At 45.5% G+C, this 25,027-nt stretch overlaps 1 protein-coding gene across 1 annotated transcript in view; it reads right to left on the reverse strand.

Annotated features, from left to right (window-relative positions):
- Positions 1 to 25,027, reverse strand: part of LOC142559724 (lens fiber major intrinsic protein-like) — a 45,062-nt gene that overhangs the window by 11,921 nt on the left and 8,114 nt on the right. Inside the window, exon 2 of the mRNA XM_075671309.1 lies at positions 24,523 to 24,603. Coding sequence (XP_075527424.1) covers positions 24,523 to 24,603 — 81 coding nt within the window. The remainder of the gene's footprint in view (positions 1 to 24,522; positions 24,604 to 25,027) is intronic.

The raw sequence follows: 25,027 nt of genomic DNA on the forward strand, positions 1-25,027 counted from the left end.
TGAACACATAGCCAAAAGTTCGGTCCGGGTGACCGGACGCGTGTTCCGACGGGATCGAAAAGCTAAGCAGTTTCCCTGTATTTCTATACACATCTCAGTCCACGGCGAAGGCCTCGGGCGGTAGAAGTTAAACTAATCAATTCCGAGAAAATAATCTTGAGCTTTCTGCGCCGGTGTCCTATAGGAAACTAGTTGTATTATTGGGACGTCAAACTTTACAATCAATCAGTCAACTAATATTTCCATGTAATAACGCGCTGCAGCCTCGCGTACGTGGAGGAGTGATGGCAATCAGCCGAAGTGCGCTGTCCGATGCGAACGGCAGCTGGGGAAACACCGAGGATAAGAGGCGGAGAAAAATAAAAGAAACGAAACGGAAAAAAGAAAAAGGGAAAACAAGAAAAGGGGAAAAAAGGTCGGAAAGGGAAAAAAAACGGCAAGAAACGCCGAGAGGGCGGACGGATGAACTGATTTGCACTCCAATTTGTTTCCAGGAAGGAAACCAAAGAGAACAATGACAAGAACAATAAGACCATAGCAAGGATGAAGGCGCGCGCGTGAATATATTGCATCCAAGAAGGAAACGACGAAAGAAACTGCGAGAAATCCATGGAAAGAGGCCTCGGTATATAGCGAGCACGCGCCCGGTACAGGTGCCCTGAAAAGCCTCGCGTCCGCCGCAAATGAAGTGCAGGTTTTCCCGGCACCCGAAATCCCAGCGGGGCTTTGGGACCGATCGCAGCAGCGGTGGCTCTCGCCGCTACGCGGATAGCCAAGGTTTTGTCGCGCGCGCTCCCTAAAGGCTTCGAGCCTTCCCGACCGGACGCGAGCGAGTCGGGGCTTTGTGCCTACGGGGCCTCGGGACGCTGATTGGACGGGTCAGAGTCGTGCGGCTCTCCCTTCGCTTGCACGACCCGAGGGGGTTCGAACGCCGGCTGTCATTAGCAGGCAGGCTGCACAGCTCCTTCCACCTCCCCGCCACCCCAACACTCGCCTCCGCTCTCTTCAGGTGCTTTCATTTGTTAGCGGCCGCACGACGTCCTGCTACTTCGGAACCCGGCCGCCGGCGCGTCTGCCCGCCGCTATAGCCCGCCTTATCGAGGAAACGGGGTGGTGGTGGTGCCGTCCGTCTTTACGAAGCGGAGGGATCGAAGAATAGCTGCGAAATCATTTCCTGTGGTTAATTCGTTTTCTTGGAGAACGAGAAAAAAAAAGGAGAAAGAAGAATGAAACCGACAGTGTAGCGCTCCGTTTCTCTTGATTTATTAATTTTTGCTGTATGGGGATAAAGTTGACGCTCCTCGGAAAGGAATGGCGGTGCAGATGAACGTGTGGGGAAGCAATATTAGTTTCGTTCCAAGACCAACTACTTAAATAGAAAACAAACTGTGAGAGCACCTAAGCAATTCTTATCATGTGTAAATGCGAGAGCATTACTTGTCGCTGATTTTAGTGCTGCTGCGTTATTCGAGTGTAATGTTGCTGCTCTGGAGGCAGCAACAACGCAAGACGGCAAACCGGCCGTATTGCTATCGCTCAGCTGAGTTTTATTTGCGGAGTTCTGATTAGTGTTTCACGCACATTGCGTTGAGTGTTCTTCATCGATGACACCACTCTTCAACACGATGACACCACTTTGCCGAGCGATGGTATTACTTTTTCAAGCGGCACCATGGTGTTTATATATATTTCTACATCGGGTTTGTAGGCGAACTCCACCTCATACTCTAGGGAGATTCCGTAATCGTCTTCCGACGGGTACCTGAAGCGCGTTGAATCTTATTCGTCGTCGTCGGCCATGGGCTGTGGCGACGGCGTCTGTGGGCCCCCGACAACGCGAACGGCAGAGCGAGCGGCTGCAGCTCGCCGTGCTCGCACCGCAGCCGCTCGCTCTACCATCTAGTGAATCACCCGCTAGACAGGGTTCGACCACGTGCACGGGCTCGAACATAGCGTCACCTGTTGCAAAGGCAGCGCAATGCAACGGTGGCGCGGTTGTTCGCGCGCTCGGCTACAGAGCGGTATAGCAGTGGCGGCGAGACGTAAGATCGAATCATCACCGTGGCTACTTTGCATTTTAGACAGATGAAGATGACGCAAATTGTGTGCCGTTTTTCTGTCACGGCTTTCTGATGACAGCGAGGCCACACTACGAGCGAAGTAATGTTCTCGCAATAAACAAATAGAAGAAAAGCTTCACGGAAAGATGCTTGAGTCTGCGTGGCGTGTGCTTGCTCAATTCCTTCATGCAGGCGTTCGGGAGCGCCTTTGGACTCTTTTTTACAGCGAAGCTGTATACCTCTACTGTCCAAGGAAATTTTCGTGTCGTTGTGGTGAGCAAAAAACTCCCCATACGTGGGCCGATCCCGAAGATGTGCAATGCCTGGCCGACCCGCGGCGGAGCTGAAGCAGGCGTTAAGCACTCTCCATACGTAGGCCGATCCCGAAGATAGTGCAATGCCTGGCCGATCCGCGGCAGAGGTGAAGCAGGCGTTAAAAAAATTAAATTATGGGGTTTTACGTGCCAAAACCACTTTCTGATTATATGAGGCACGCCGTAAGGGAGGACTCCGGAAATTTCGCCCATCTGGGGTTCTTTAACGTGCACCTAAATCTAAGTACACGGGTGTTTGCGCATTTCGCCCCCACCGAAATGCGGCCGCCGTGGCCAGGATTCGATCCCACGACTTCGTGCTCAGCAGCCCAACACCATAGCCACAGCGAAGCGTTGTGGTGGTTCATGTGCGACGTTATGTCACAGAAAAGAATACCATCATTGTTTTCACCTGCGCCAAAGCATCCATGTCAAGACACTGAAACCAGCAAAGGTAACTACGGTCTTATTTATTTTTCTACTCTGACATTTGTTCGCGAGGACACATTGAACCTTTTCATTTTTTTTTTTTGTTCTCGTTACCCGCGGGCTGTCGGAACCAGCCAGAGCGCATGCGTTTTTCTGGTGTTGTCCAGACCATCGCGCGGCGCACTTCGATGCGCGTTCGTTTTTCTCTGGCCGAGTGGATTTTCGCCTGGCATAGTTTTGGACGCTTTCTGGATAGCAGACGAGAAAAAGAAACATTGCATGGTCGCTCGCCGCCATCACTGCGGGGACTCGACGGTTTGCAACGCGTTCGCTTGAGAGCAACCTCTCAGCAAAATTTTGTCTCGCCGGTGTAGGATACCGAGCAGTATGCCTATGGTTCTCTGTGGACCAAGCGTCTCACGTTTTCTTCGATATTCCTTCGGTAGCCACATTAGGTGCTCAAAGTAGGCATTTGATTATGGCCAACATGCTTTCCTTGTATATTTTTTTTCATTTCCATGCCCCCGCACCACAAAAGAAAAAAAGGCATTGTTGCGGCGCAGCAAATTGTCGCATGGTGAAATTTCAATATTATTACTTATTTTGCGGAAAGTAAGGGGCCACGTGATGCTTCAGTTGCCGGATACTCTTACTATATTATTGCGATAGCGATTATATGGACACTCTAGGCGCATTACTGCCGTCGCCGTCGCTCTCATTTTCCGTATAAAGTATAACCCCCATGCAAGCGATCTTGCGCGCGACAGCGACAAGCGACGCGATGGAGATAGCTGTCGCGTTCGCTCGTCGCCTCTAAAGTCGTACGCCATGCGAGCGATGACTTCGAGCGACGTCTCCCCAGTGTTGCCGGTATGACGGCAGCAATATAGGCGCCGAAACTAGCCTGGCGCGTGCTTTAATAACTTAAGTTGATGTGCTTTATGGTAAAAAGCAGCATAAAATATTTCTGGAGGTCTTCAAGTAGGTTCTTATCCTTGCACTATAAAAATTCAATCGTTTGCTCGTTCCGTGCCACAATCGGTAGTACTTGAGTGATGTACATCCAGTTCCGGCTTCGCGCTATTGGCTAGTCGCTCATAGCACTTCCGGACGACGAGCAACGAATTCTAGATTTGCAGAACCGAGCGATCACGCGACAAGACCGAGCGATCTGTTCAAGCGGCGGCCAGATCCGTCGCTCGAAGCCGTCGCTCGTCGCTGTCGCGCACAAGATCGCGCTCATGGGGTTTAGCCTTGAAATCCAAGGGCGACAACCTCATGACCGCGCGCCACCTGCTGTATGTGCGAGTGAAAGCGTAAGGGGGCATGCGTGAGCCGACGGTGGTGGCTCAGTCTTGTGTGCGCAAGGGAGAAAAGCGGGGAGGAAGTGCGCTGCCTCCTGTCGCGCGCGATACATCAGGGGGAATGGAGCGAACGGGGGCTGTGATCTGTGAATCTATTGCTGCGCAAGATGTTTATATGCCTTGTTTGACGCATTATATACAGTTACTTTTCCTTAGATACGTAGATTTATTGGAGACTTATACGTATATTTAAATATCTTGTTGCGAGTTTTTGTGTATACGTGCAGTGAACTTTGTTTCCAGTGACACTTTTTGGCCTTTATCAATCTGTATCTTCGCATTTGTATCATCATCATCATCATCATCATCATCATCATCATCATCATCATCATCATCATCATCCTAGTTGCGCCCATTACAGGGCAAAGGCCTCTCCCATACTTCTCCAACTATCCCGGTCATGTACAGTGATCACGGAATGAAACGCGACGCGGAGCATTTAGTAGAACCCTGAATACGTGCAAAGTACGCGAGAGCACCATGTCATGTCTCAAGGAATTTGGTCACAAAAGGTGACGAGGACTCCGATGTAAGTGTGCACGCCAAAATAAGTCGATGTGACACGAACTACAGGCGGTGGAAACGAAGGTACGCTCATTACTTTACCCTAAATTGACGCGTTTCATTCAGTGAGCACTGTACTAATTGTGGCAAACTTCTTAATCTCATCCGCCCACCTAACTTTCTGCCGCCCTCTGCTACGCTTCCCTTCTCTTGGAATCCAGTCCGTAATCCTTAATGACCATCGGTTAGCTTCCCTCTTAGAACGACAGAAAGCTGAGCTAGTTGGTAAGGATTCATTATGCAAAATAGAAGTGAGGCGTGCAGACAGGACACAAGAGTAGAGAAGTGGACAACACGAACGCCGACTATCAACTGAAGGGGGCACTGAAGCGAAAAATGAAAGAAGACACAAAACTCATCTGCGCATGCTCAGGAATGGTAACACCACGTTTCAATCGGGTACACGTGCTGGTCTACGTGAGAGTTAACTGTTAAGGCACTTAATATTTTCCTTATGTAAAGTAATCGAAGGCTGACTCACGCACGCACTTCCACCATTATAGATATGCCATGCCTCTACCATAAGACGCGTATCTTCATTCTTATGCCTGTACAATATCGCGCATTCATCTAACTCTGGCTTGCAGTTACAATCTCGGCAATGTAGTGAAAGATTAGAAGGCGATCCACCGGTTAACGACCTTTTATGTTCCATTAGCCTCTGATTGATACACCGTCCCGTTTGCCCTACGTAGAACTGGCCACAGCTAAGGGGAATTTTATAAACCACACCCATACGACAGTCAGTAAAACTGTTGTTCTTATTGTGCTTCACTGGACAAATATCTGTTCGTTTTTTGCGTTTTATCCGCTCCTTTTTATTCTGTACGGCAGCGCATATCTTACCTAGCTTATTGGGAGCAGTGAAAGCAACATTAACATCATATCTGCTATCAACTTTTTTAAGCCTGTGCGACACTGAATGAATATACGGAATAGCCACAACTCTTTTTTTGCTATTACTGCTTTCTGTAATCACGTCCGTCCCACTCGAAACCGACTTCTTTAGGCGCTCAGCCACAGTGGCCACCGCTACACTAGGATAACCTGCTTCTAATAGGCGCCGGACCTGCGCATTAAAACTGGCGCTCATTTTGTGCATGCAGGATCTTGTGAGGGAAGACTTAAGGCACGACATAGCAATTCCGTTTTTTACTAATTTAGAATGCTTGGATTGAAAGTTTAGCAACGGCTTCGAAGATCTTGGGGAGTACTGCCAACATCATTTTGTTCGAAGATCAAGGAAATGTCAAGAAACTGAATTACGTGTCGCTGAGGAAATTCCTTGGTAAACTTTAATCCTCCCCCATAAAGTTTAAATTGCTCACTTACTGAGCAATTTACATTTCTAGTACTCTGAGCCCTTTTCCATGTTCCCCTACTCATCTGCACAATCCTGCTTCGTTAGCTTCCTTAATTGCGATATGTATGTTCCGCGCTAGAACCATGTCGTGGTTTAGTCGTAATCGTGTCGTCCCATTGGAAGTTCAAATGATGTGCGGCTTTCTTCAACCATCAACTGGGCATGCCAGGAGGATTGGAGCTATTCTTTCCGCTGAATCATGGCGCCAAGTTAGGTTCTACCAGGAGTGTCTAAGGGTCCGTTGCGCGGCCCTGGGAGACGGTCGCCTTTGGAGCCGCCCCTACACCGATTGGAACAAGTTAGCCGTGCAACATGCGGACTTCCTATGGAGGATGAAACTGCCGGAGCTTCAACAAAGTAAGAGGAAACACCTTTCGAATAATTCACCGTCGAATAACGTACTGGTTCTTGGAGACGCAATCGTAAGTGATAACCATAGAAGAACCCTTGCTTTAGGTCCTAAGCACTGTTCTAAGCCTAACATAAAACCAGTTGACGTTTTAAGCATACCGCGCTGCATAACCAGGTTCGTCCCGGAAGAAGAACGCTCACGCTGTATTTCGGATTGCATTGCTAGCATTAAACAATCAAATTCTCATTTTAAGACGCCTGACCCTGTCCGACCGTTAGTTGATTACCTTGTGGAGCATAAACTTAGACCAGTAATATCTGACAAGGAAGGTTATTTTGTAATTATGCCAGATGACATGTTTTCAGAAAAAGCGATTTCAGCCATAGAAAAGAATTTGCAGCCAGTCAAACTCAAGCCTTCGGTAGTTAAGCAACGTGCGGTTGACCTCTTGTCAAGACATAATCTTGATAGGCTTGTCTGTAATGTCAAGAAAGCTAAATCCCTCACCTTAGAACTGTTTTTCTCGGCCAAGACCCATAAACAATAAATTCCTTTTCGCTCTATAGTGTCAGAGAAATGGACGTGGCAGGTCTGTGTCGCCAGTTACCTACAGAACTGCCTAGCTTCACTAGTTTTTTCAGACCCCTTCTGCCTACGTAATTCTCAGGCACTAGTTCAGTATTTGAGAGAGGAAAATCCTGGTGATTGTGCAGCTTTTAGTATGGATATCGAAGACCTGTATTATTCCTTGCCGCATGACGGGTTGCTAAATTCCGTAAATGAGTGCATTAAAGAACAAGTGCAAGAGTCGGCTTTTATTGACAGATGCGGTGTTTCCACGGGAGCTTTTCTAGAAATTCTTTCAATGTACTTGAAGTTGAGGCTGATTGGGTGGAGAGATGGCGTTTTTCTGCAGAAATCAGGCATTTGTATTGGCTCAAAGGTTGCCCCTATTCTTAGCAACATGTACCTGAGTAAGGTTGACAACTGCTTAGAGAAAGCCTTAGGTGATAGCGTTATCAAGATATTTCGTTACGTTGATGATTACCTGATTTTCTGCAATATGGAAGAATTAGATTCCGCTGCTACCTCAGTAAATGAGCAATTTAAACTTTATGGGGGAGGATTAAAGTTTACCAAGGAATTTCCTCAGCGACACGTAATTCAGTTTCTTGACATTTCCTTGATCTTCGAACAAAATGATGTTGGCAGTACTCCCCAAGATCTTCGAAGCCGTTGCTAAACTTTCAATCCAAGCATTCTAAATTAGTAAAAAACGGAATTGCTATGTCGTGCTTTAAGTCTTCCCTCACAAGATCCTGCATGCACAAAATGAGCGCCAGTTTTAATGCGCAGGTCCGGCGCCTATTAGAAGCAGGTTATCCTAGTGTAGCGGTGGCCACTGTGGCTGAGCGCCTAAAGAAGTCGGTTTCGAGTGGGACGGACGTGATTACAGAAAGCAGTAATAGCAAAAAAAGAGTTGTGGCTATTCCGTATATTCATTCAGTGTCGCACAGGCTTAAAAAAGTTGATAGCAGATATGATGTTAATGTTGCTTTCACTGCTCCCAATAAGCTAGGTAAGATATGCGCTGCCGTACAGAATAAAAAGGAGCGGGTAAAAGGCAAAAAACTAACAGATATTTGTCCAGTGAAGCACAATAAGAACAGCAGTTTTACTGACTGTCGTATGGGTGTGGTTTATAAAATTCCCCTTAGCTGTGGCCAGTTCTACGTAGGGCAAACGGGACGGTGTATCAATCAGAGGCTAATGGAACATAAAAGGTCGTTAACCGGTGGATCGCCTTCTAATCTTTCACTACATTGCCGAGATTGTAACTGCAAGCCAGAGTTAGATGAATGCGCGATATTGTACAGGCATAAGAATGAAGATACGCGTCTTATGGTAGAGGCATGGCATATCTATAATGGTGGAAGTGCGTGCGTGAGTCAGCCTTCGATTACTTTACATAAGGAAGAGATTAAGTGCCTTAACAGTTATCTCTCACGTAGACCAGCACGTGTACCCGATTGAAACGTGGTGTTACCATTCCTGAGCATGCGCAGATGAGTTTTGTGTCTTTCATTTTTCGCCTCAGTGCCCCCTTCAGTTGATAGTCGGCGATCGTGTTGTCCACTTCTCTACTCTTGTGTCCTGTCTGCACGCCTCACTTTTATTTGCATAATGTATCTTCCCTCCTCATTTCATGTCTTGCCCATGCCCCCCCCCCCCCATTTCTTTTTCTTGATTTCAACTAAGATGTCATTAACTCGCGTTTGTTCCCTCACCCAATCTGCTTTCTTCTTATACCTTAGCGTTACGCCCATCATTCTTCTTTCCATAGCTCGCTGCGTCGTCCTCAATTTAAGTAGAACCCTTTTCGTATGCCTCCAGGTTTCTGCCCCGTACGTGAGTACTGGTAAGACGCAGCTGTTATACACTTTTCTCTTGTGGGATAATGGCAACCTGCTGTTCATGATCTGAGAATGCCTGCCAAACGCACCCCAGTCCATTCTTATTCTTCTGATTACTTCAGTGTCATGATCCGGATCCGCGGTCACTATCTGCCCTAAGTAGATACCACTAAGTGGAAGTGGTAAGGGTGTCTGCCCTAAGCAGATACTCTTACCACTTCCAGTGCCTCGCTAGCTATAGTCAACTGCTGTTCTCTTCTGAGACTGTTAAACATTACTTTAGTTTTCTGCAGATTAATTTTTAGACCCACCCTTCGGCTTTGCCTCTCCAGGTCAGTGAGCATGCAGTGCAATTGATGAAGTAAGCAAGGCAATATCATCAGCGAATCGCAAGTTACTAAGGTATTCTCCATTAACTCCTATCCCCAATTCTTCCCAATCCAGGTCTCTGAATACCTCCTGTAAACACGCTGCGAATAGCATTGGAGAGATGGTATCTCCCTACCTGACGCCTTTCTTTATTGGGATTTTGTTGCTTTTTTTTATGGAGGACTACGGTGGCTGTGGAGCCGCTATAGATATCTTTCAGTATTTTTACATACGGCTCGTCTACACCCTGATTCCGTAATGCCTCCATGACTGCTGAGGTTTCAACTGAATCAAATGCTTTCTTGTAATCAATGAAAGCTATATATAAGGGTTGGTTATATTCCACACATTTCTCTATCACCTGATTGATAGTGTGAATATGGTCTGTTGTTGAGTAGCCTTTACGGAATCCTGCCTGGTCCTTTGCTTCACAGAAGTCTAAGGTGTTCCTGATTCTATTTGCGATTACTTTAGTAAATAGTTTGTAGCCAACGGACAGTAAGCTGATCGGTCTATAATTTTTCAAGTCTTTGGCGTCCCCTTTCTTATGGATTACGATTATGTCAGCGTTCTTCCAAGATTCCGGTACGCTCGAAGTCATAAGGCATTGCGTATACATGGTGGCCACTTTTCTAGAACAACCTGCCCACTATCCTTCAACAAATCTGCTGTTACCTGATCCTCCCCAGCTGCCTTCCCCCGTTGCATAGCTCCCAAGGCTTTCTTTACTTATCCGGCGTTACTTGTGGGATTTCAAATTCCTCTAGATTATTCTCTCTTCCATTATCGTCGTGGGTGCCACTGGTGCTGTATAAATCTCTATAGAACTTCTCAGCCACTTGAACTGTTTCATCCATATTAGTAATATTACCGGCTTTGTCTCTTAACGCATACATCTGATTCTCGCCTATTCCTAGTTTCTTCTTCACGGCTTTTAGGCTTCCTCGGTTCCTGAGAGCATGTTCAATTCTATCCATATTATACTTCCTTATGTCAGCTGTCTTACGCTTGTTGATTAACTTCGAAAGTTCTGCAAGTTCTATTCTAGCTGTAGGGTTAGAGGCTTTCATACATTGGCGTTTCTTGATCAGATCTTTCGTCTCCTGTGATAGCTTACTGGTATCCTGTCTAACGGAGTTACCACCGACTTCTATTGCACACTCCCTATAAAGATGCCCATACGATTGTCGTTCATTGCTTCAACAATAAGTTCCTCTTCCTAAGTTAAAGTGGAATACCTGTTCTGTAGCTTGATCCGGAATTCCTCTATTTTCCCTTTTACCGCTAACTCATTGATCTGCTTCTTATTGCCAGTTTCTTCCGTTCCCTCCTCAAGTCTAGGTTAATTCGAGTTCTTAGCATCCTATGGTCACTGCAGCGCACCTTGCCGAGCACGTCCACATCTTGTATGATGCCAGGGTTAGCGCAGATTATAGGGTCTATTTCATTTCTAGTCTCGCCGTTGGGGCTCCTACATGTCCACTTTCGGCTATCCCGCTTGCGGAAGAAGGTATTCATTATCCGTATATTATTCTGTTCTAGAAACTCTACTAATAACTCTCCCCTGCTATTTCCTAGAGCCTATGCCATATTCCCCCACTGGCTTGTCCCCAGCCTGCTTCTTGCCTACCCTGGCATTGAGGTCGCCCATAAGCATAGTGTATTGTGCTCTGACTTCACCCATCGCTGAATCCGCGTCTTCATGGAAGCTTTCGACGTCCTGGTCATCATGACTAGATTCAGGGGCGTAGACCTGTACGACCTTCAATTTGTACCTCTTATTAAGTTTCACAACAAGACCTGCCACCCTCTCGTTAATGCTACAGAATTCCTGTATGGTGACAGCTATATCCTTATTAATCAGGAATCCGACTCCTAGTTCTCGTCTCTCCGCTAAGCCCCGGTAGCACAGGAGGTGTACTCCTAACTTCACTGAGCCCTATTATATCCCATTTACTGCCCTCTAATTTCTCCAATAGCACTGCTAGTGTCGCTTCACTAGATAACGCTCTAGCGTTGAACGTTGCCAGGTTCAGATTTCAATGGCGGCCTGTTCGGACCCAGGTATTCTTAGCACCCTCTGCTGCGTCACAGGTCTGACCGCCGCCGTGGTAAGTTGCTTCGCATCTGCTGGGGACTGAGGGCCGGGGTTTGATTGTTGTATTTATTTAGGAGGTTGTGGCCGAGTACTGCGCTAGGGGGGCCTATCCTGCTCTGATGAGGGAGTGCGTTACCGGTTCTCGTCACCGGGATCAGGCCGCACTCCAGGCCTGTTTATGCAATTTTATCAACACGCGGATTTTCTTTTTTTATCCGGTGGAAAATTGCGCGGCACCGGGATTCGAACCACGGTTCTCTTGCACGCGAGGCGGATACTCTACCTCTACGCCACCGCTGCACATTTGTATATTTCATTGTATATTCGCATTTCTAATGCACGAGGGCGAGTCAAATGAAACTGAGCCAACCCACCCCGCACAATAATGGTTCGGTTATATATGCGAGGCATGCGCGTTGCACAGAGTCATCTCTCATTTACAAAAGGGACACGCAGGTGTGAGGATAAAGGTTCTTCAAAGGGCCCATCGCCAGGTATGGCCATTTTGAGCTGACAAGCGCAGAGCATACATTGCGCGATAACGATCGTGTCTGCGAAGTATTACAACGCTACGCGCCGCGGAAAGATCTGAAATTTCAAACCGAACGCCGTTTTCTCTGCTCCTCGCGGCCGACGCACTCCAAGCCGGAGGATGACGTAGTCGGGTACCGGCGCCTACGTACTGGTGTTCGCAGTGTGACGTCGCTCGTGGTGACACGCGACTTCGAGAGTTATTCAAGACATCTGTTATCTGTGTGATCTGTTGCTTGAATTGACGAATTGAAGTTTAGAGAAATAATAAAACACACAAACAGAATGTCTGCGTGTATTTTTTTTTGTTTTACTTCACACCGAAGCAAGAGAGATGTACTCTCGCTTCGTCTGCTTCTTCCCACGGTCGTGCGGTTCCGTGCGCAGGTACCGAAACTATGTCATTATTTTCTACCGTATACCAGCGTCGTGATAATTTTCTGCAATCCACTTGTTCTTCCTCAGTATTCGCGTAGCACTGAATTATAGAGCTAGTCATGTGTCCTTGTGCACAGCGCGCAAAATCGTGCGCTGCGCGAAGCGATAACAGCTCGCTCGCGACGCCGCCAGCGAAAGTGCGCGGCGCCGAAAACAAAAGAAAGCGAGGAGAAAAAAAAGGTGAAGGTGGGGCCCATGACGTATGTGTCACGCGATCTTCGAGGTCCGGCATGGGGGAACGCAGGGAAAGAACTTCGCTTGCGGAGGCTAGACGGGGCGAGTTGAGAGAGTCACTATGCAGTGGAGCTCGCCTCCTGAAATCATGGGTTCGCGGCACTGAAATATTTCTACCTCGGCTATTAATGAGCCGATTTGAAAAATTTTTCCGGCAGTACACCCCCTAGAGGACACGTAATAACTTCCAGCGTATAACCAAAATTTGCTATGCGGCCTGGTGAGGGGCCCTTTAATGCTCTCGTACACTGGGTTGAACTTGGTTTCGTGGTATAATGCATACTCCAAGTTTACCAGCGTGGTGTCGTGAGGTTTTTTGCAGCTGAAGATCGTTCCCAAAAAGAAATTAGTTGTCGTATGGGTGCCGTGTACGTTGAACATTTCATTTCATTGGCCACCGTGAAGCATTGGAGAAAACGGTTCAAACGTTGCAAAGACGATCCAAGACCGTGCCAAAGCCACCGTGCAATCACCCCAACACAAGTGCAAAGGCTGATTACTCGAGAACGGAGGATAAGCATCGATGAATTGGCAGGGCGTGTGAACATCAGTCACGGTTTGGGACACACCATAATTCATGAACACCTCGGTTATCGGATCTTGTGTGCGCAATGGATGCCCAAGATTTTGAACAATCACCAGAAGACGGAGAGGTTCCGCGCTGCCTTGATTAATCTAATCGGGTATCACAATGAGGGTGACGACTTTTTGTCTGCAATTGGGACCGGGAACGAATCATTGTGCCACTACTACGTGCCTGAAACACGACGGCAAAGCTTACAGTGGAAACATCTGAATTCACCACCCCCAAGGAAAGCAAAGGCCGTCATTTTCGCCGGAAAGGTGCTGACTTTTTTTTTGTCAGCGGCCATTTGCTAAACCTGGAGAGACTATCTATCGTTTATATGATATTTCAAAACGTCGGATCGGCTGCGTGTCCCAATCAAGAACAAACGACGTGGAAAATTGACGAATGGGGTCATCTTGCTCCACGGCAATGCCCGTCTCCACGACGCTGATGTGGTTAACACGAAACTGGCAAAGTTCAAGTGGGAAACGCTGCAACTTCCGCCATACAGCCCAGACCTGTCGCCTTGCGATTTCCACATTTTGGAGCATTTGAAAAAAGAAACAGCTCAAGAGAACCAGATTCGTGTCGGATGATGACGTGAAAGAGTAAGTTACAGACTTTTTCAAGCAGCAACCCAAGGTGTTTTGTGCGACGGGAATCACGCGACTCGTTAGTCAGTGGGACAAATGTCTAAATGCTCATGGATACTACTTTTAAATAAAGTACGCCGTTAGTCATATATTTGCATTCATTCGCACTTTCATTTCATATATTCGCACTTTCATTTGACTCGCCCTGCATATCTTGCAGAACTCCTGCTTTTTATATGTGCGCTCTGTTGCGGCTATAATTTCGGTGCAATTACTCACAATACGCGGCCGATGACAGCCGCTCCTGCGCAATATATTCTAACAAAGGAAAGCGTCATTGAGATTTTCCCCTGGTCGTTGTATATGTACAAAAATGTAAATAAGGTTCTTGTATGACAGAGAGAGAAAGAGAGAGATAGAGAGAGAGAGAGAGACGGAGGTTAACAAGTTTCATTAAAATATTTGTCGTCAACTTGTTCATTTTATGGCCTTTACATTTTTCATATCAGCGGCATGCACTGCTTTGCTGGTTTCAAATTTATATAATTCTAAAGTTCGCGTGATATTTTCTTTACTTATTAAATAGACAGAAAACATGGAAGCACTGATATAAGTTGTTTGGAGACATACGAGTACATTCTTTTATGAAGAAATGCATGTTTGACTTGTCTTGACGATGCTTAGCCTTCAAGAATTCCTTTGCAGCATCTTTTGCAGTGGCAATGCAGTTATTAATGATGTATTTGAGCCATCGACAAATTCTATAAGGAGTAGGCCGAGCCGCTGCGTGCCCCCCCCCCCCCCCCCCCATCCCGAACGAAATTTCTGGCTACGCCACTGATACGAAGGTCTGGTGAGAGATCATCGAACGATAAAATGCCTCCAAATTCTAGTGCATTACATCTCTATCGGGTGATAGTGTGAGGAATCCATCAATTCGTGCACAGTTCAGTTCTAAAATAAAAATTTCTTTCTCCGTTTCGTGTAAAAATATGAGTAAGGCTGTAATTTTCCGCACTCATTGTCCCCCTCACTATACTTCGGCTTCTCTTGACATGACGTACTTGCAAGAGCGTATAAAATGCTTAATTATCTTCGCCCCAAAACATTATTTTATTAGGTTCCCATTTAAACATTGCTTGTTTAAACCTGGTACATAGGGAAGGCATTTTTGTGTCTTCAATTAATTGTAGTCTTTAATAATGTACTGGAAACCACAGAGCGCTGTTTTATTAGCTACGAGGGCGAAATTTGAGGATGTCCACCAGAGAAATTTAGAGAAAGAGTTTGACCCCAGTTCTGATACCATGCGATATCTCTAGGCAACTAGCAGCAAAGACGTGCCTCTTGACATGCTACTCATATAGTTGCACACTTTATCGATATCTCGCGCGTTAGACGGATCGCTGAACCGATTGCTTTTATTGAGTTTTAGAGAAATTACTCCACATCTGAAAATTTTTGTGATTACCCTGACTTCTGACCTGACTGGTATTCTCTATTGATGAGGTGCTTATGCTTATTTTAGTCTCTAGCTTCGAAATGTCATTGCTTCTTGCATGGTTGAAGTGTTTGCGTTGTTACCTGTCCTGTGCAGCGTTGGTGTTGTGCTTGGATATACGCGACTATAGCTTGTTTCGTCCACCATGCATACTTCATGCACGTATGTTCTTTTCTTTCCATTATGGAAAAGAACAAGAAAAAAAATCATGAGCCATTCCACTCCGTGTAGGTGGATGACCAGCGAAGCTGTGCAGCACGCGACAAAGAGGCGATACAGAACTTTGAAGAAAGGTACGAACACGGTTATTGTCTTGATCGGGGGTGATCGTGACGAAAGGCACGCACACACATTTATTTTGATACATTCGCGTTCATTCGCGTTATACATTCATTATATACATTCGTGTTTTCATTTTGCGATATACTAAGGCAAATAATTTGAGATCGAAATCACCGCACCGACTGGCAGTGGGCCAGTGCCGTCAGCGCCTTCGCAGAGGGAGGGGCAGTATGGGAACTCTGGCATGATGAGCGGCAACGGAGCCAACTGTGGAAAAAGACGACGGCGGACGCGCGTGCAGTGGCACGAGCGCGTTCGTGTGGTTACACCGAGGGGCGCCAACGAGCCAGCTGTGGAAGAACGAGCCATTGCTGATGATGACAATTTTTGCTCACACACATGACAACTTCACGGAACCCTAGCCATAAACAGCTTCGCTGTACAACGTACATATTCACGATAGCTCAGTGGCTGGACCGTCCGACTCCGAGCTGCACATTGTGGTGTATGAGCGACGCCCAGTGACATGCGGCGGGCAGCGCTTTGTGCTTCCTCCCTCTATGGCGAGGGTGACACTGGCAGACTACGCCGCTCGGCGACACAATGATGACGGCGATGTAACGGACACAACGGATGGAGAGAGGGACGAAAGGACAGAGCAAGCGTGGTTTCCAGTTTATATGCAACTACTGTCGAAGCAAAGTATTTCACATGCGGTGGTCAAACACTGACCACGCGGAATTAGGGGTTGGATTTGGATAGTCAACTTTTGTTTGTTTGTTATCTTTTTTGGCGTTGACTTACGCGTCTGCTATCTCGATTGGCCGTCGCTCCTCCTCTAGAGTAGTTCATGCGAACGAACGGCTTCATGAAAGCAGACCAGGTTTTGGATTTGATGCAGTGAAACTAAAAAGCTCATTGCCAGCAAGCCACGCAGGTATTTATCGAAGGCTATCTCTTTCATTTTAGGAGCCCTCCAATTCTATTTTAACTTTTGCAGCCCGTGCTTACTATAGCTAAACAAAAACAGAAAGAAGACGGGAAATAGAAGAAAGATGGTAGAGAGACCCAGTGTTCTCCGTCGGATCGTCGCAGTTCGCTCGATCGTAAATCACAACTCTTCTTCTCGAATGACCGCAGTATCGATTAATGACATATAAACGACCTACCCTGCGGGGTGCGGCGATATTCGACCCTTCTGCTTACTTTTCGCGCCTCGGCGCTTCAGTGTTGGCGCAGTTTGCTTAATTTTTCCTTCCTGCTCTTCCGCGTCAGTACCGGCGTTCCGTTTCATGCGCGCGTGCGTTTGGTTATTATCCTTATTTTTTTTTATCGTTAGGGGCGAGATAAATTTGCGACCAGGAAGGCCATGCAGCGAAGGAACGTCAGAGGCTGCCGTTTTTGTCGAGGCGCGTGAAGCCGGGTCCCACGCAAGTGTCGTTGGCATGGCGATAGCACCGACGCTTGATCCCGCAGGGCATTCGAACGCCAACAGAGAGACGGTTCGATTAAACGCTCCGGACGCGGAAAGGCGAGGGACACAACCATCGCGCTGCAACGGAGCCGAGATCCCACCATAAACGAGCTCTTTTGTACTGGGGCTACTGAAAACAAATATAAAGAAAGAAAATAAATGTCTCGAAAACAGGACCGGAGGCTGACGGAGGGCGGGCGCTTCTCTGGAACGAAGAGAGCGGAACTCCGGTGCGAAGGTATTGCGACGCGGTCCCCAGTAGCATACGTGTAGCGCGCAGAAGCAGTAGCAGCAGCGGTGGCGAGCACAGAGGAGGAGTGGGGTGAACCTGTAACAAGTCGCCGAGAGGAAACAGGCTACGATCTCGACCCGGGGCGGCCTTCGAACAATGGGCTCGTTTCGGAGAGCCGGGCGCGCTTTTGTCTTTTCGCTCGCTTTCCCTTCCCGGCTCTGTCCATTGTTCTTTCGGGGGTACGTGTGTACGCGGCAGTAGACGAGTCCGTTTGCTGTTTCGCGACTGACGCAAGGGAGGCTTTCTCTCGCGCAGCGGAGCAAAACGGCGGAGCACGCTTGCCGGTGGCGGCTCCTCTTTCTGCGTCTTTCGGTGTCCTGCACACCTTTCATTCTCCCGCGCTCGCGAGCACCCGCCGTGGCCTATACTGAAGCGAATAGCGAGTACGATGCTTTCCATTTGCTCACGGGTGAAAGAACCGCACAGAAAAAGAAACACCATGGATTAGACATACAATATTCATCATTCTTTCCAATTGACGTTCTTGCTGAGGGAAACAAAGCTTCTTTGTTATCTGAAAAGTAAAGTGGAATAAAAGCACATTACGTCTCCACTTACAAGTTTAGCGACTGAACTATACTGTGAATGATTGAGTCTTTTGAGAATGCTGTACGTTCCAGATTCGTTACCGCTATTTTGTGGCCGTGTACAATGCGACAATGCAATCTCCGTGACGACATAGTAGTCTACAACAGACATTGACCCTTTTCCTTTTCTCTCGCTACAGAAAGTGTAATGAAATCTTCGAAACAATGTAGGGACGTGGTACCAACGATGTGAGATACAATGCTACGCAACTAGTAACTATTTTTTATTATACAGTATTGAAATGTTGTCAGTTATTTTGTTTAATTTCATTGACACGCTTCGCCGCAGTAAAAAAGAAAAAAAAGAAACAATGATATTTTAACACAAATAATTTATTTTAAATAATTCGTCTCCTCTAGCTCGTTGTGAAGGACTTCGTGAAGGACTTTGTCAACAAACGCGTCACTATTCCCTTTTGCTGCAGTTTTCCATGATTGTGTCAGTTTACCTCCGCACTTTCCTGTGTTCGCGTACAGCCACTCCCGTTCACTGCCTCTTGTTTCTTTCTTTAAATGTCCGGCAACAATGGCGGCCTTTTCACGGTTGACGTCACTGTTGTATTACCTTGCAGCCGATCACACTCGCGTTTGTCCTACACACTTTTATCGTGTATTTTAAATGCCGAGGCGGGCCAACCAGGGATACTCCACACCATCAGGCCACTGTACGTTGGCAACAGTGCGTGGTGCGCAAATTGAGAGCGACGTCCATCCCTCTCTACCGTTTATTTTCTAACACAAGGATTCTCGCTGCTTCGAAGTATTTTATGCAGATACTTGCTGTCAACTTATTCTACTGTCCGTGTGCTTCCAGCCTCTGCCAAGACAAGCGGAGGAGAGGGAGGCAGCTGGGGTGATGGTCACAACTATCCACCAATGCAACGTCCGGTCGTACTTTACAGAAGCAATCGCTCCGAAAAACAAAAGGAGTATGGGGGGGGGGGGGAGGCGTAAGCGTCTATGCCAATGCCTATACATAGAGCGCTTGAAAAAAAGGAAAGAATAAAAAACCTGAAAATAACAGCAGTTATTTTTTTCTTTTTTTGAGCATAGAAAAACATACTGTGAAAATATACATAATATAATGAGAAACATTACGGTAAATAAAAGAAACTGTCGTCGTTATCACATTTAGAGTAAGCACATTCATGTTCACATATTCACATTCAAAAAGGCGTTTGATTCAGTAGAAATACCAGCAGTCATAGACACATTACGTAATCAAGGAGCACAGACCGCTTACGTAAATATCCTGGGAAACATCTACAGAGATTCCACAGCAACCTTAATTCTCCACAAGAAAAGTAGGAAGATGCCTATAAAGAAAGGGGTCAGACAAGCAGACACAATCTCTCCATTGCTATTCACTGCGTGCTTGGAAGAAATATTCAAGCTATTAAACTGGGAATGCTTAGGTGTAATGATCGACGGCAAATACTTCGACAACCTTCAGTTTGCCGATGACATTGTTCTATTCAGCAACGTTGCAGACGAGCTGCAACAAATGATTGAGAACCTTAACAGAGAGTGTGTAAGAGTGGGGTTGAAGATTAATATGCAGAAGACAAAGATAATGATGAATAACCGGGCAAGGGAACAAGAGTTCAGGATCGCCAGTCAGCCTCTACAGTCTCTGAAGGATTACGTTTACCTAGGTCAGTTAATCATAGGGAACCCTGATCATGAGAAGGAAATTCATAGAAGAATAAAAATGGGTTGGAATTGTCAGCTCCTGACTGAAAGCTTACCATTATCATTGAAAAGGAAGGTGTATAACCAGTGCATTTTACCGGTGCTGACATATGGGGCAGAGACTTGGAGACTGACAAAGAAGCTTGAGAACAAGTTAAGGACTGCACAAAGAGTGATGGAACGAAGAATGCTAGGCATAACCTTGAGAGACAGGAAGAGAGCGGTTTGGACCAGAGAGCAAGCAGGTATAGCTAATATTGCAATTGACATTAAGAGAAAAAATGGCGCTGGACAGGTCATATAATGCGGAGGTTAGATAACCGTTGGGCCATTAGGGTTACAGAACGGGCACCAAAAGAAATGAAGCGCAGTAGAGGACGGCAGAAGACTAGGTGGAGCGATGAAATAAAGAAATTTGCGGATGCTAGCTGGAATCGGTTGGTGCAGGACAGGGGTAATTGGAGATCGCATGGAGAGGCCTTCGTCCTGCAGTGGACATAAAATAGCCTGATGATGATGATATTCATGCTAACCATCATTTTATTTAACTTTTCTCATGTGAAACAGTATGCAATATCTAAAATTTGTCCTCCTGAGCAGCAAGCTATAAGACCATCTCTTGTCGCCGGACCCTAAACTTCGAACTTTTACGAAAAAAAAAATGACATCAGGAAGTCATTCCAGCAATGTTCCCATTTACTGATTTTAAGAAAAAAAAACAGATGTTTTCGAGTCAGGGCGCCCACCTTGTTTCTCCGTGGATGTTTGGGCTAGCCCTCAGAGCAGAATTAACCCTTGATTCCGGAAATGTGGAAGTGCTCGTCAATTGAGAGGCCGGCAAATACATGTAGCTTTATTTGCTAGCTACACCGTTCTCCTGCTCCCTGGTGTTAAACAAGGGCGCCCCCAAAATTAGTTTCATTTTAGAGTTTACTGCGTGCGGCGGCGCCCCCCGTCCCCCAACCAGATTTTCTTTTGAATTTTCGGTTATCATGCTAACCGAGACATGTAGTACTAATGACTGATGTTTTTAGGTTACCTATAATTATAATACCTATTATTTAAACAGGTCACACTCGAGAGGGATAGAGTAGCGCTGCTCATTATGGACGTTGCTGAATGTGAAATCGTTGAGTCTTATACCGTAATGTCTCCAGATTATGAACTGTTGTCATTGTGCACTGATAAGCATGTATCTTCAGTGTGTTATCGGCCACCGTGCGGTGATATATCAGCGTTTCTAGAGTTTTATGACGAATTTCTAGCATTTGTGGCTCAAAATCATAATTCTACGACAATAATGGTCAGTGGAGATTTTAACGTTGACATGAGCACGAACAGTTATTCATCAAATGCTTTCAATATGGTCATATTATCAAATGGTTTTGCCAATTTAATTAATGGGCCAACTAGGGTTACACCGGAAGGCGAGTTAACTCTTGATTTATTTATCACTAATTCCATACAGTCAGACGTTAAATCTGGAGCTTTATCGTGTTCAAACAGTGATCACCTGCCGGTGTTTCTGTGTGCAGAATTAAGCGAGTCACAAGGAAAAAAGTTGCCACCAGGGTTGTACCAATTAATTACAGATGAAACACTGAAGTCCTTTTGCGAAGCCCTGATGTCAACAAAATGGGACATGATCACTAACCTTACAGATGCCGATGAGACTTACGACAAGTTCTTGGATATACTGACCCAACTTTATCACAAGAGCTTCCCTTTCAGAACACGAAGAAAAAGGAAGAGAACGCGGAAGCCATGGATTACTCCTGAATTACTCAATGAAACGAAAATTAGGGACAAGTTATGCCAACATTTCCTTCAGACACGATCAACCGATGACCTCGTCGTATTCAAAAAGTATCGCAATAAGCGAACAAAAATGTTGCGACATGTGCGCACAGTATACTATTCATCTTTGCTGGACATTGAGTGTCGTTAACATAGTTTGCTATGGTCGAGGTTGAACACTCTTCTAAATCGAAGTCGCTCACATAGGCCTTTAACGAAATTACGAATTAATGGCAAAGATTTATCCGGTGTTAAACTCGCTGACGCATTTAATGATTTCTTCAAAAGTATCGATAAGACTCGGTCTCCATCCTCTCAGGCTAGTAACTACGTACGCGCTCATAATAAGAACACAATGTACCATCATCCTGTAACACTGAATGAAGTTGCGCCCGTTATAAAAGCCTTGAACAATAGCACCAGTTGTGGCATTGACGGCCTTCAAGTTGGCCATATTAAACATGTGGTTGACATTATTGCCCCAGTACTCGCTCATATTTTTAACACATGCTTGCAATCAGCGATTTTTCCAGCGAAAATACAGTGTGCGAAGGTTACTGTTATTTATAAAAAAGGAGATCGCAATCATCTGGGAAATTACAGACCAGTATCCATTCTACCCGTGTTTTCAAAAGTGTTTGGAAAAATTTTGTGTTCAAGGATGATAAACTTTATTGAAAAACATGTTAACACCACATCAATACGGTTTCCGCAAGAACAAATCAGTCGAGTTAGCATTACTAGAACAGAGTGAGTGAAAGAATATATACTAACAGAGTTTGAGAACAAAGAAATAGTTGTTGGTATTTTCGTAGGCTTTTCTAAAGCATTTGATTTAGTTGACCATAATATTTTGCTAGAGAAATTACAATATTATGGGATACGAAGACAGTCACTATCTCTTATAAAATCCTACCTTTCCAACAGAGCCCAAGTTGTTAAAATAAATACTTTTACTTCGAAAGCCAGGACTGTCCTGCGGAGTGCCCCAGGGAAGTATTTTAGGCCCTATACTTTTTAATATTTATATTAATGATATCGTCAACACTAACCCTCAGGCAAGATTTATTATCTATGCAGATGACACCAGTATTTTTTCCGCCGGTAATGACATTCATACTTTTATTAAACAATGCAACAGTACAATGAAATCCTTATAAGAATGGTCGAAACTTAATTTAATGAAGGTAAATGAGAGCAAAACGAAAGCAGTTATATTTAAGCCGAAAAACAAACATATACCTCCGCATCAAGATATTAAATTAAACTGGCTAAGTATTGAAATAGTCGAGAAGTTCAAATGTCTGGGTGTCATTTTCTCCGCGAACCTGTCTTGGGATAATCATGTCAAAAATGTTGTAGTCAAATTGGGCCAAATAACAGGTGTAATAGGCCGCTTAAGGTATATTCTTTCTACGCGCATCAAACTCTTGCTATATAATTCCCTTTTTTCTTCACACATGAACTGTTAGTGTGGGAAAACACGACATCCAACAATCTAGAGCATTATTCACTTACTACAGAAAAAATATCTCCGACATACATATAATGCTCCCTACACTGCATCGACAATAACTTTCTTCATGAACACCGGTGTAATTCCAGCGTATAATCTGTACAAATATCGATTAAGTCACGTCTATAAGGCGGAAGTCTATAAGAATATTTTTAATCTGCATAAACTCGCTCAATTGCAAACTAGAGCAACAAATTATATCACAAGACACTTCGAAGACTGGACAGTACCGACACCACGGTCAAACTATGGGAAACAGTGCCTGAGGTATACATTACCCACACTCCTAAATTATTACAATTCGGTTCGTTTCAATCTTTTCTCTTCGTCTCGCAATGAGCTCCGGCTGATGTATGTGTTTGCTTTGTAACACTTGTGTGACCATTCTATGTGTATCTTTTCCATTGATGCTCTTCGTGACTTTTTAGTAATGTATATTATGTGCAATATTGTGTATGTACGGTATACATGTGTATATTTTGGATGAATGAAAGAATGGGGATGCTGTCTCTGCCCAAATGAGCGAAATACACTTTCGTTTCATATATATATATATATATATATATATATATATATATATATATATACACAAACCAGCATGAACCATTGGTTTATTTGAGGTAACACTCACGGGACTAAGCTGACCATGAGTAGCATGCCACTGTTGCAGCGCGGGCTCTTTGTACCAGAATGATCGTGAACCTGCGAGACACTGATGGTGAACAGTACCCTTAATGTAAACCCTTAATGAACTTGCGATGCTGATGGCGCAAAATGTCTTGACACAAACATGGCTTATCCCAACATGCCTGTGGTGCTACTTTTTTTGTTATGCTACTGTGGTGAGGAAAATTTTGAACCGTGAACTGCCAAACATATTGGTGGGCAGGATCTTATTTTGAGCTAGTTGGTCTTTCATGTCAAAGGGTAACAAACGGTGGAAGACGACGTGGACGGCGTCCTGTTACTCCGCGTTCATGTCCTCGTCGTTTTGCCTTTTACCCTACGACCCTACGCCTTTTACCCTACGAGATTGGTGGGAAACAGAGGGCCGACAGAATGTCCAGCCTGCTCTCCTGATTTCGCAGCCTGCGATCACAATTTGGGGAGAGATATTAAGCAGGAGGTTTACGTTTAAGAGACTGCGAGATATTGTCATGCTGAAAACAACAGTTGAAGAAGGAATTCACAAAATTCCAATATTCATGCTTCATAAATCTATGTGCGACACTACCAGATCATTCTAGATTATGCTGGGTTACAAAGGACGAGCAGTTTGAGATAATTATACGCTTCATTTTGTTGTGGTTGTTGTCCATCGTTAGCTTAAGACATTGCCTCTTGAATGATGTCGTATCTGTATCCCCAATGCAATGAAACCCATCAAACACAACCTGTAGCCGTATTTCTGACTTACCGTACATTACTTTTCTTACACATTTCTTTCTTTCTTTCTTTCTTTCTTTCTTTCTTTCTTTCTTTCTTTCTTTCTTTCTTTCTTTCTTTCTTTCTTTCTTTCTTGCCAGCAATACGTAACTGCTCAAAAGTATTGCAGTTGCAGTTGCTGCAGTTGCACAGAGCGTCCGCATTTTCAAGCAGTGTGTTGCAGGGATACATCGGGTGGATGCAGTGTTTGAGAATTACGCAAAACCTGTATTTGAAGGATACTCGATGCATGAAAGGCACGTACCCAGTGGTGATTCCACGTGTTCGTGATGAGCGCGGGCCCCAGCGAGCGCGCCGGGTTGAGGCCGGCGCCCGTGAAGCGGTACTGCATGAGAGAAAGGGCATGTGCTTCACGGCGCTGTTTTTTCCAGAACACGCAGGGAAATTGTTCGCTAGAAAGTTATACACACGATGCGTCCGGCGTGCGTGCGTGCTAGTGCGTGTGTGTGCGTATGTGTGTGTGTGTGTGTGACATATTGTGCTGCGATATGAGATTTATACGCCTCAATTTATACGTATCCTAGCCTATCCTGCGTCCGGATTTCAGGTAACGCTCTGCAATAACATTTCTTCTCGCACATGCAGAAAATCTCTAGCGACAGTCAGTTGAATAAGCTGCGTGTCGATCGAAGTAGACGCAGGATACGCCCTGCAGATTTGTAGGTAATTCCTGTGGGGAGCAGCTCTGCAAAGGCACTTCTCTAAAAACAAAGAAAATAAAAAATGACTACAAGAAGATCAACAAATAC

This window comes from Dermacentor variabilis, chromosome 1, assembly GCF_050947875.1.
Source record: "Dermacentor variabilis isolate Ectoservices chromosome 1, ASM5094787v1, whole genome shotgun sequence".
Classification (NCBI taxonomy): domain Eukaryota; kingdom Metazoa; phylum Arthropoda; class Arachnida; order Ixodida; family Ixodidae; genus Dermacentor; species Dermacentor variabilis.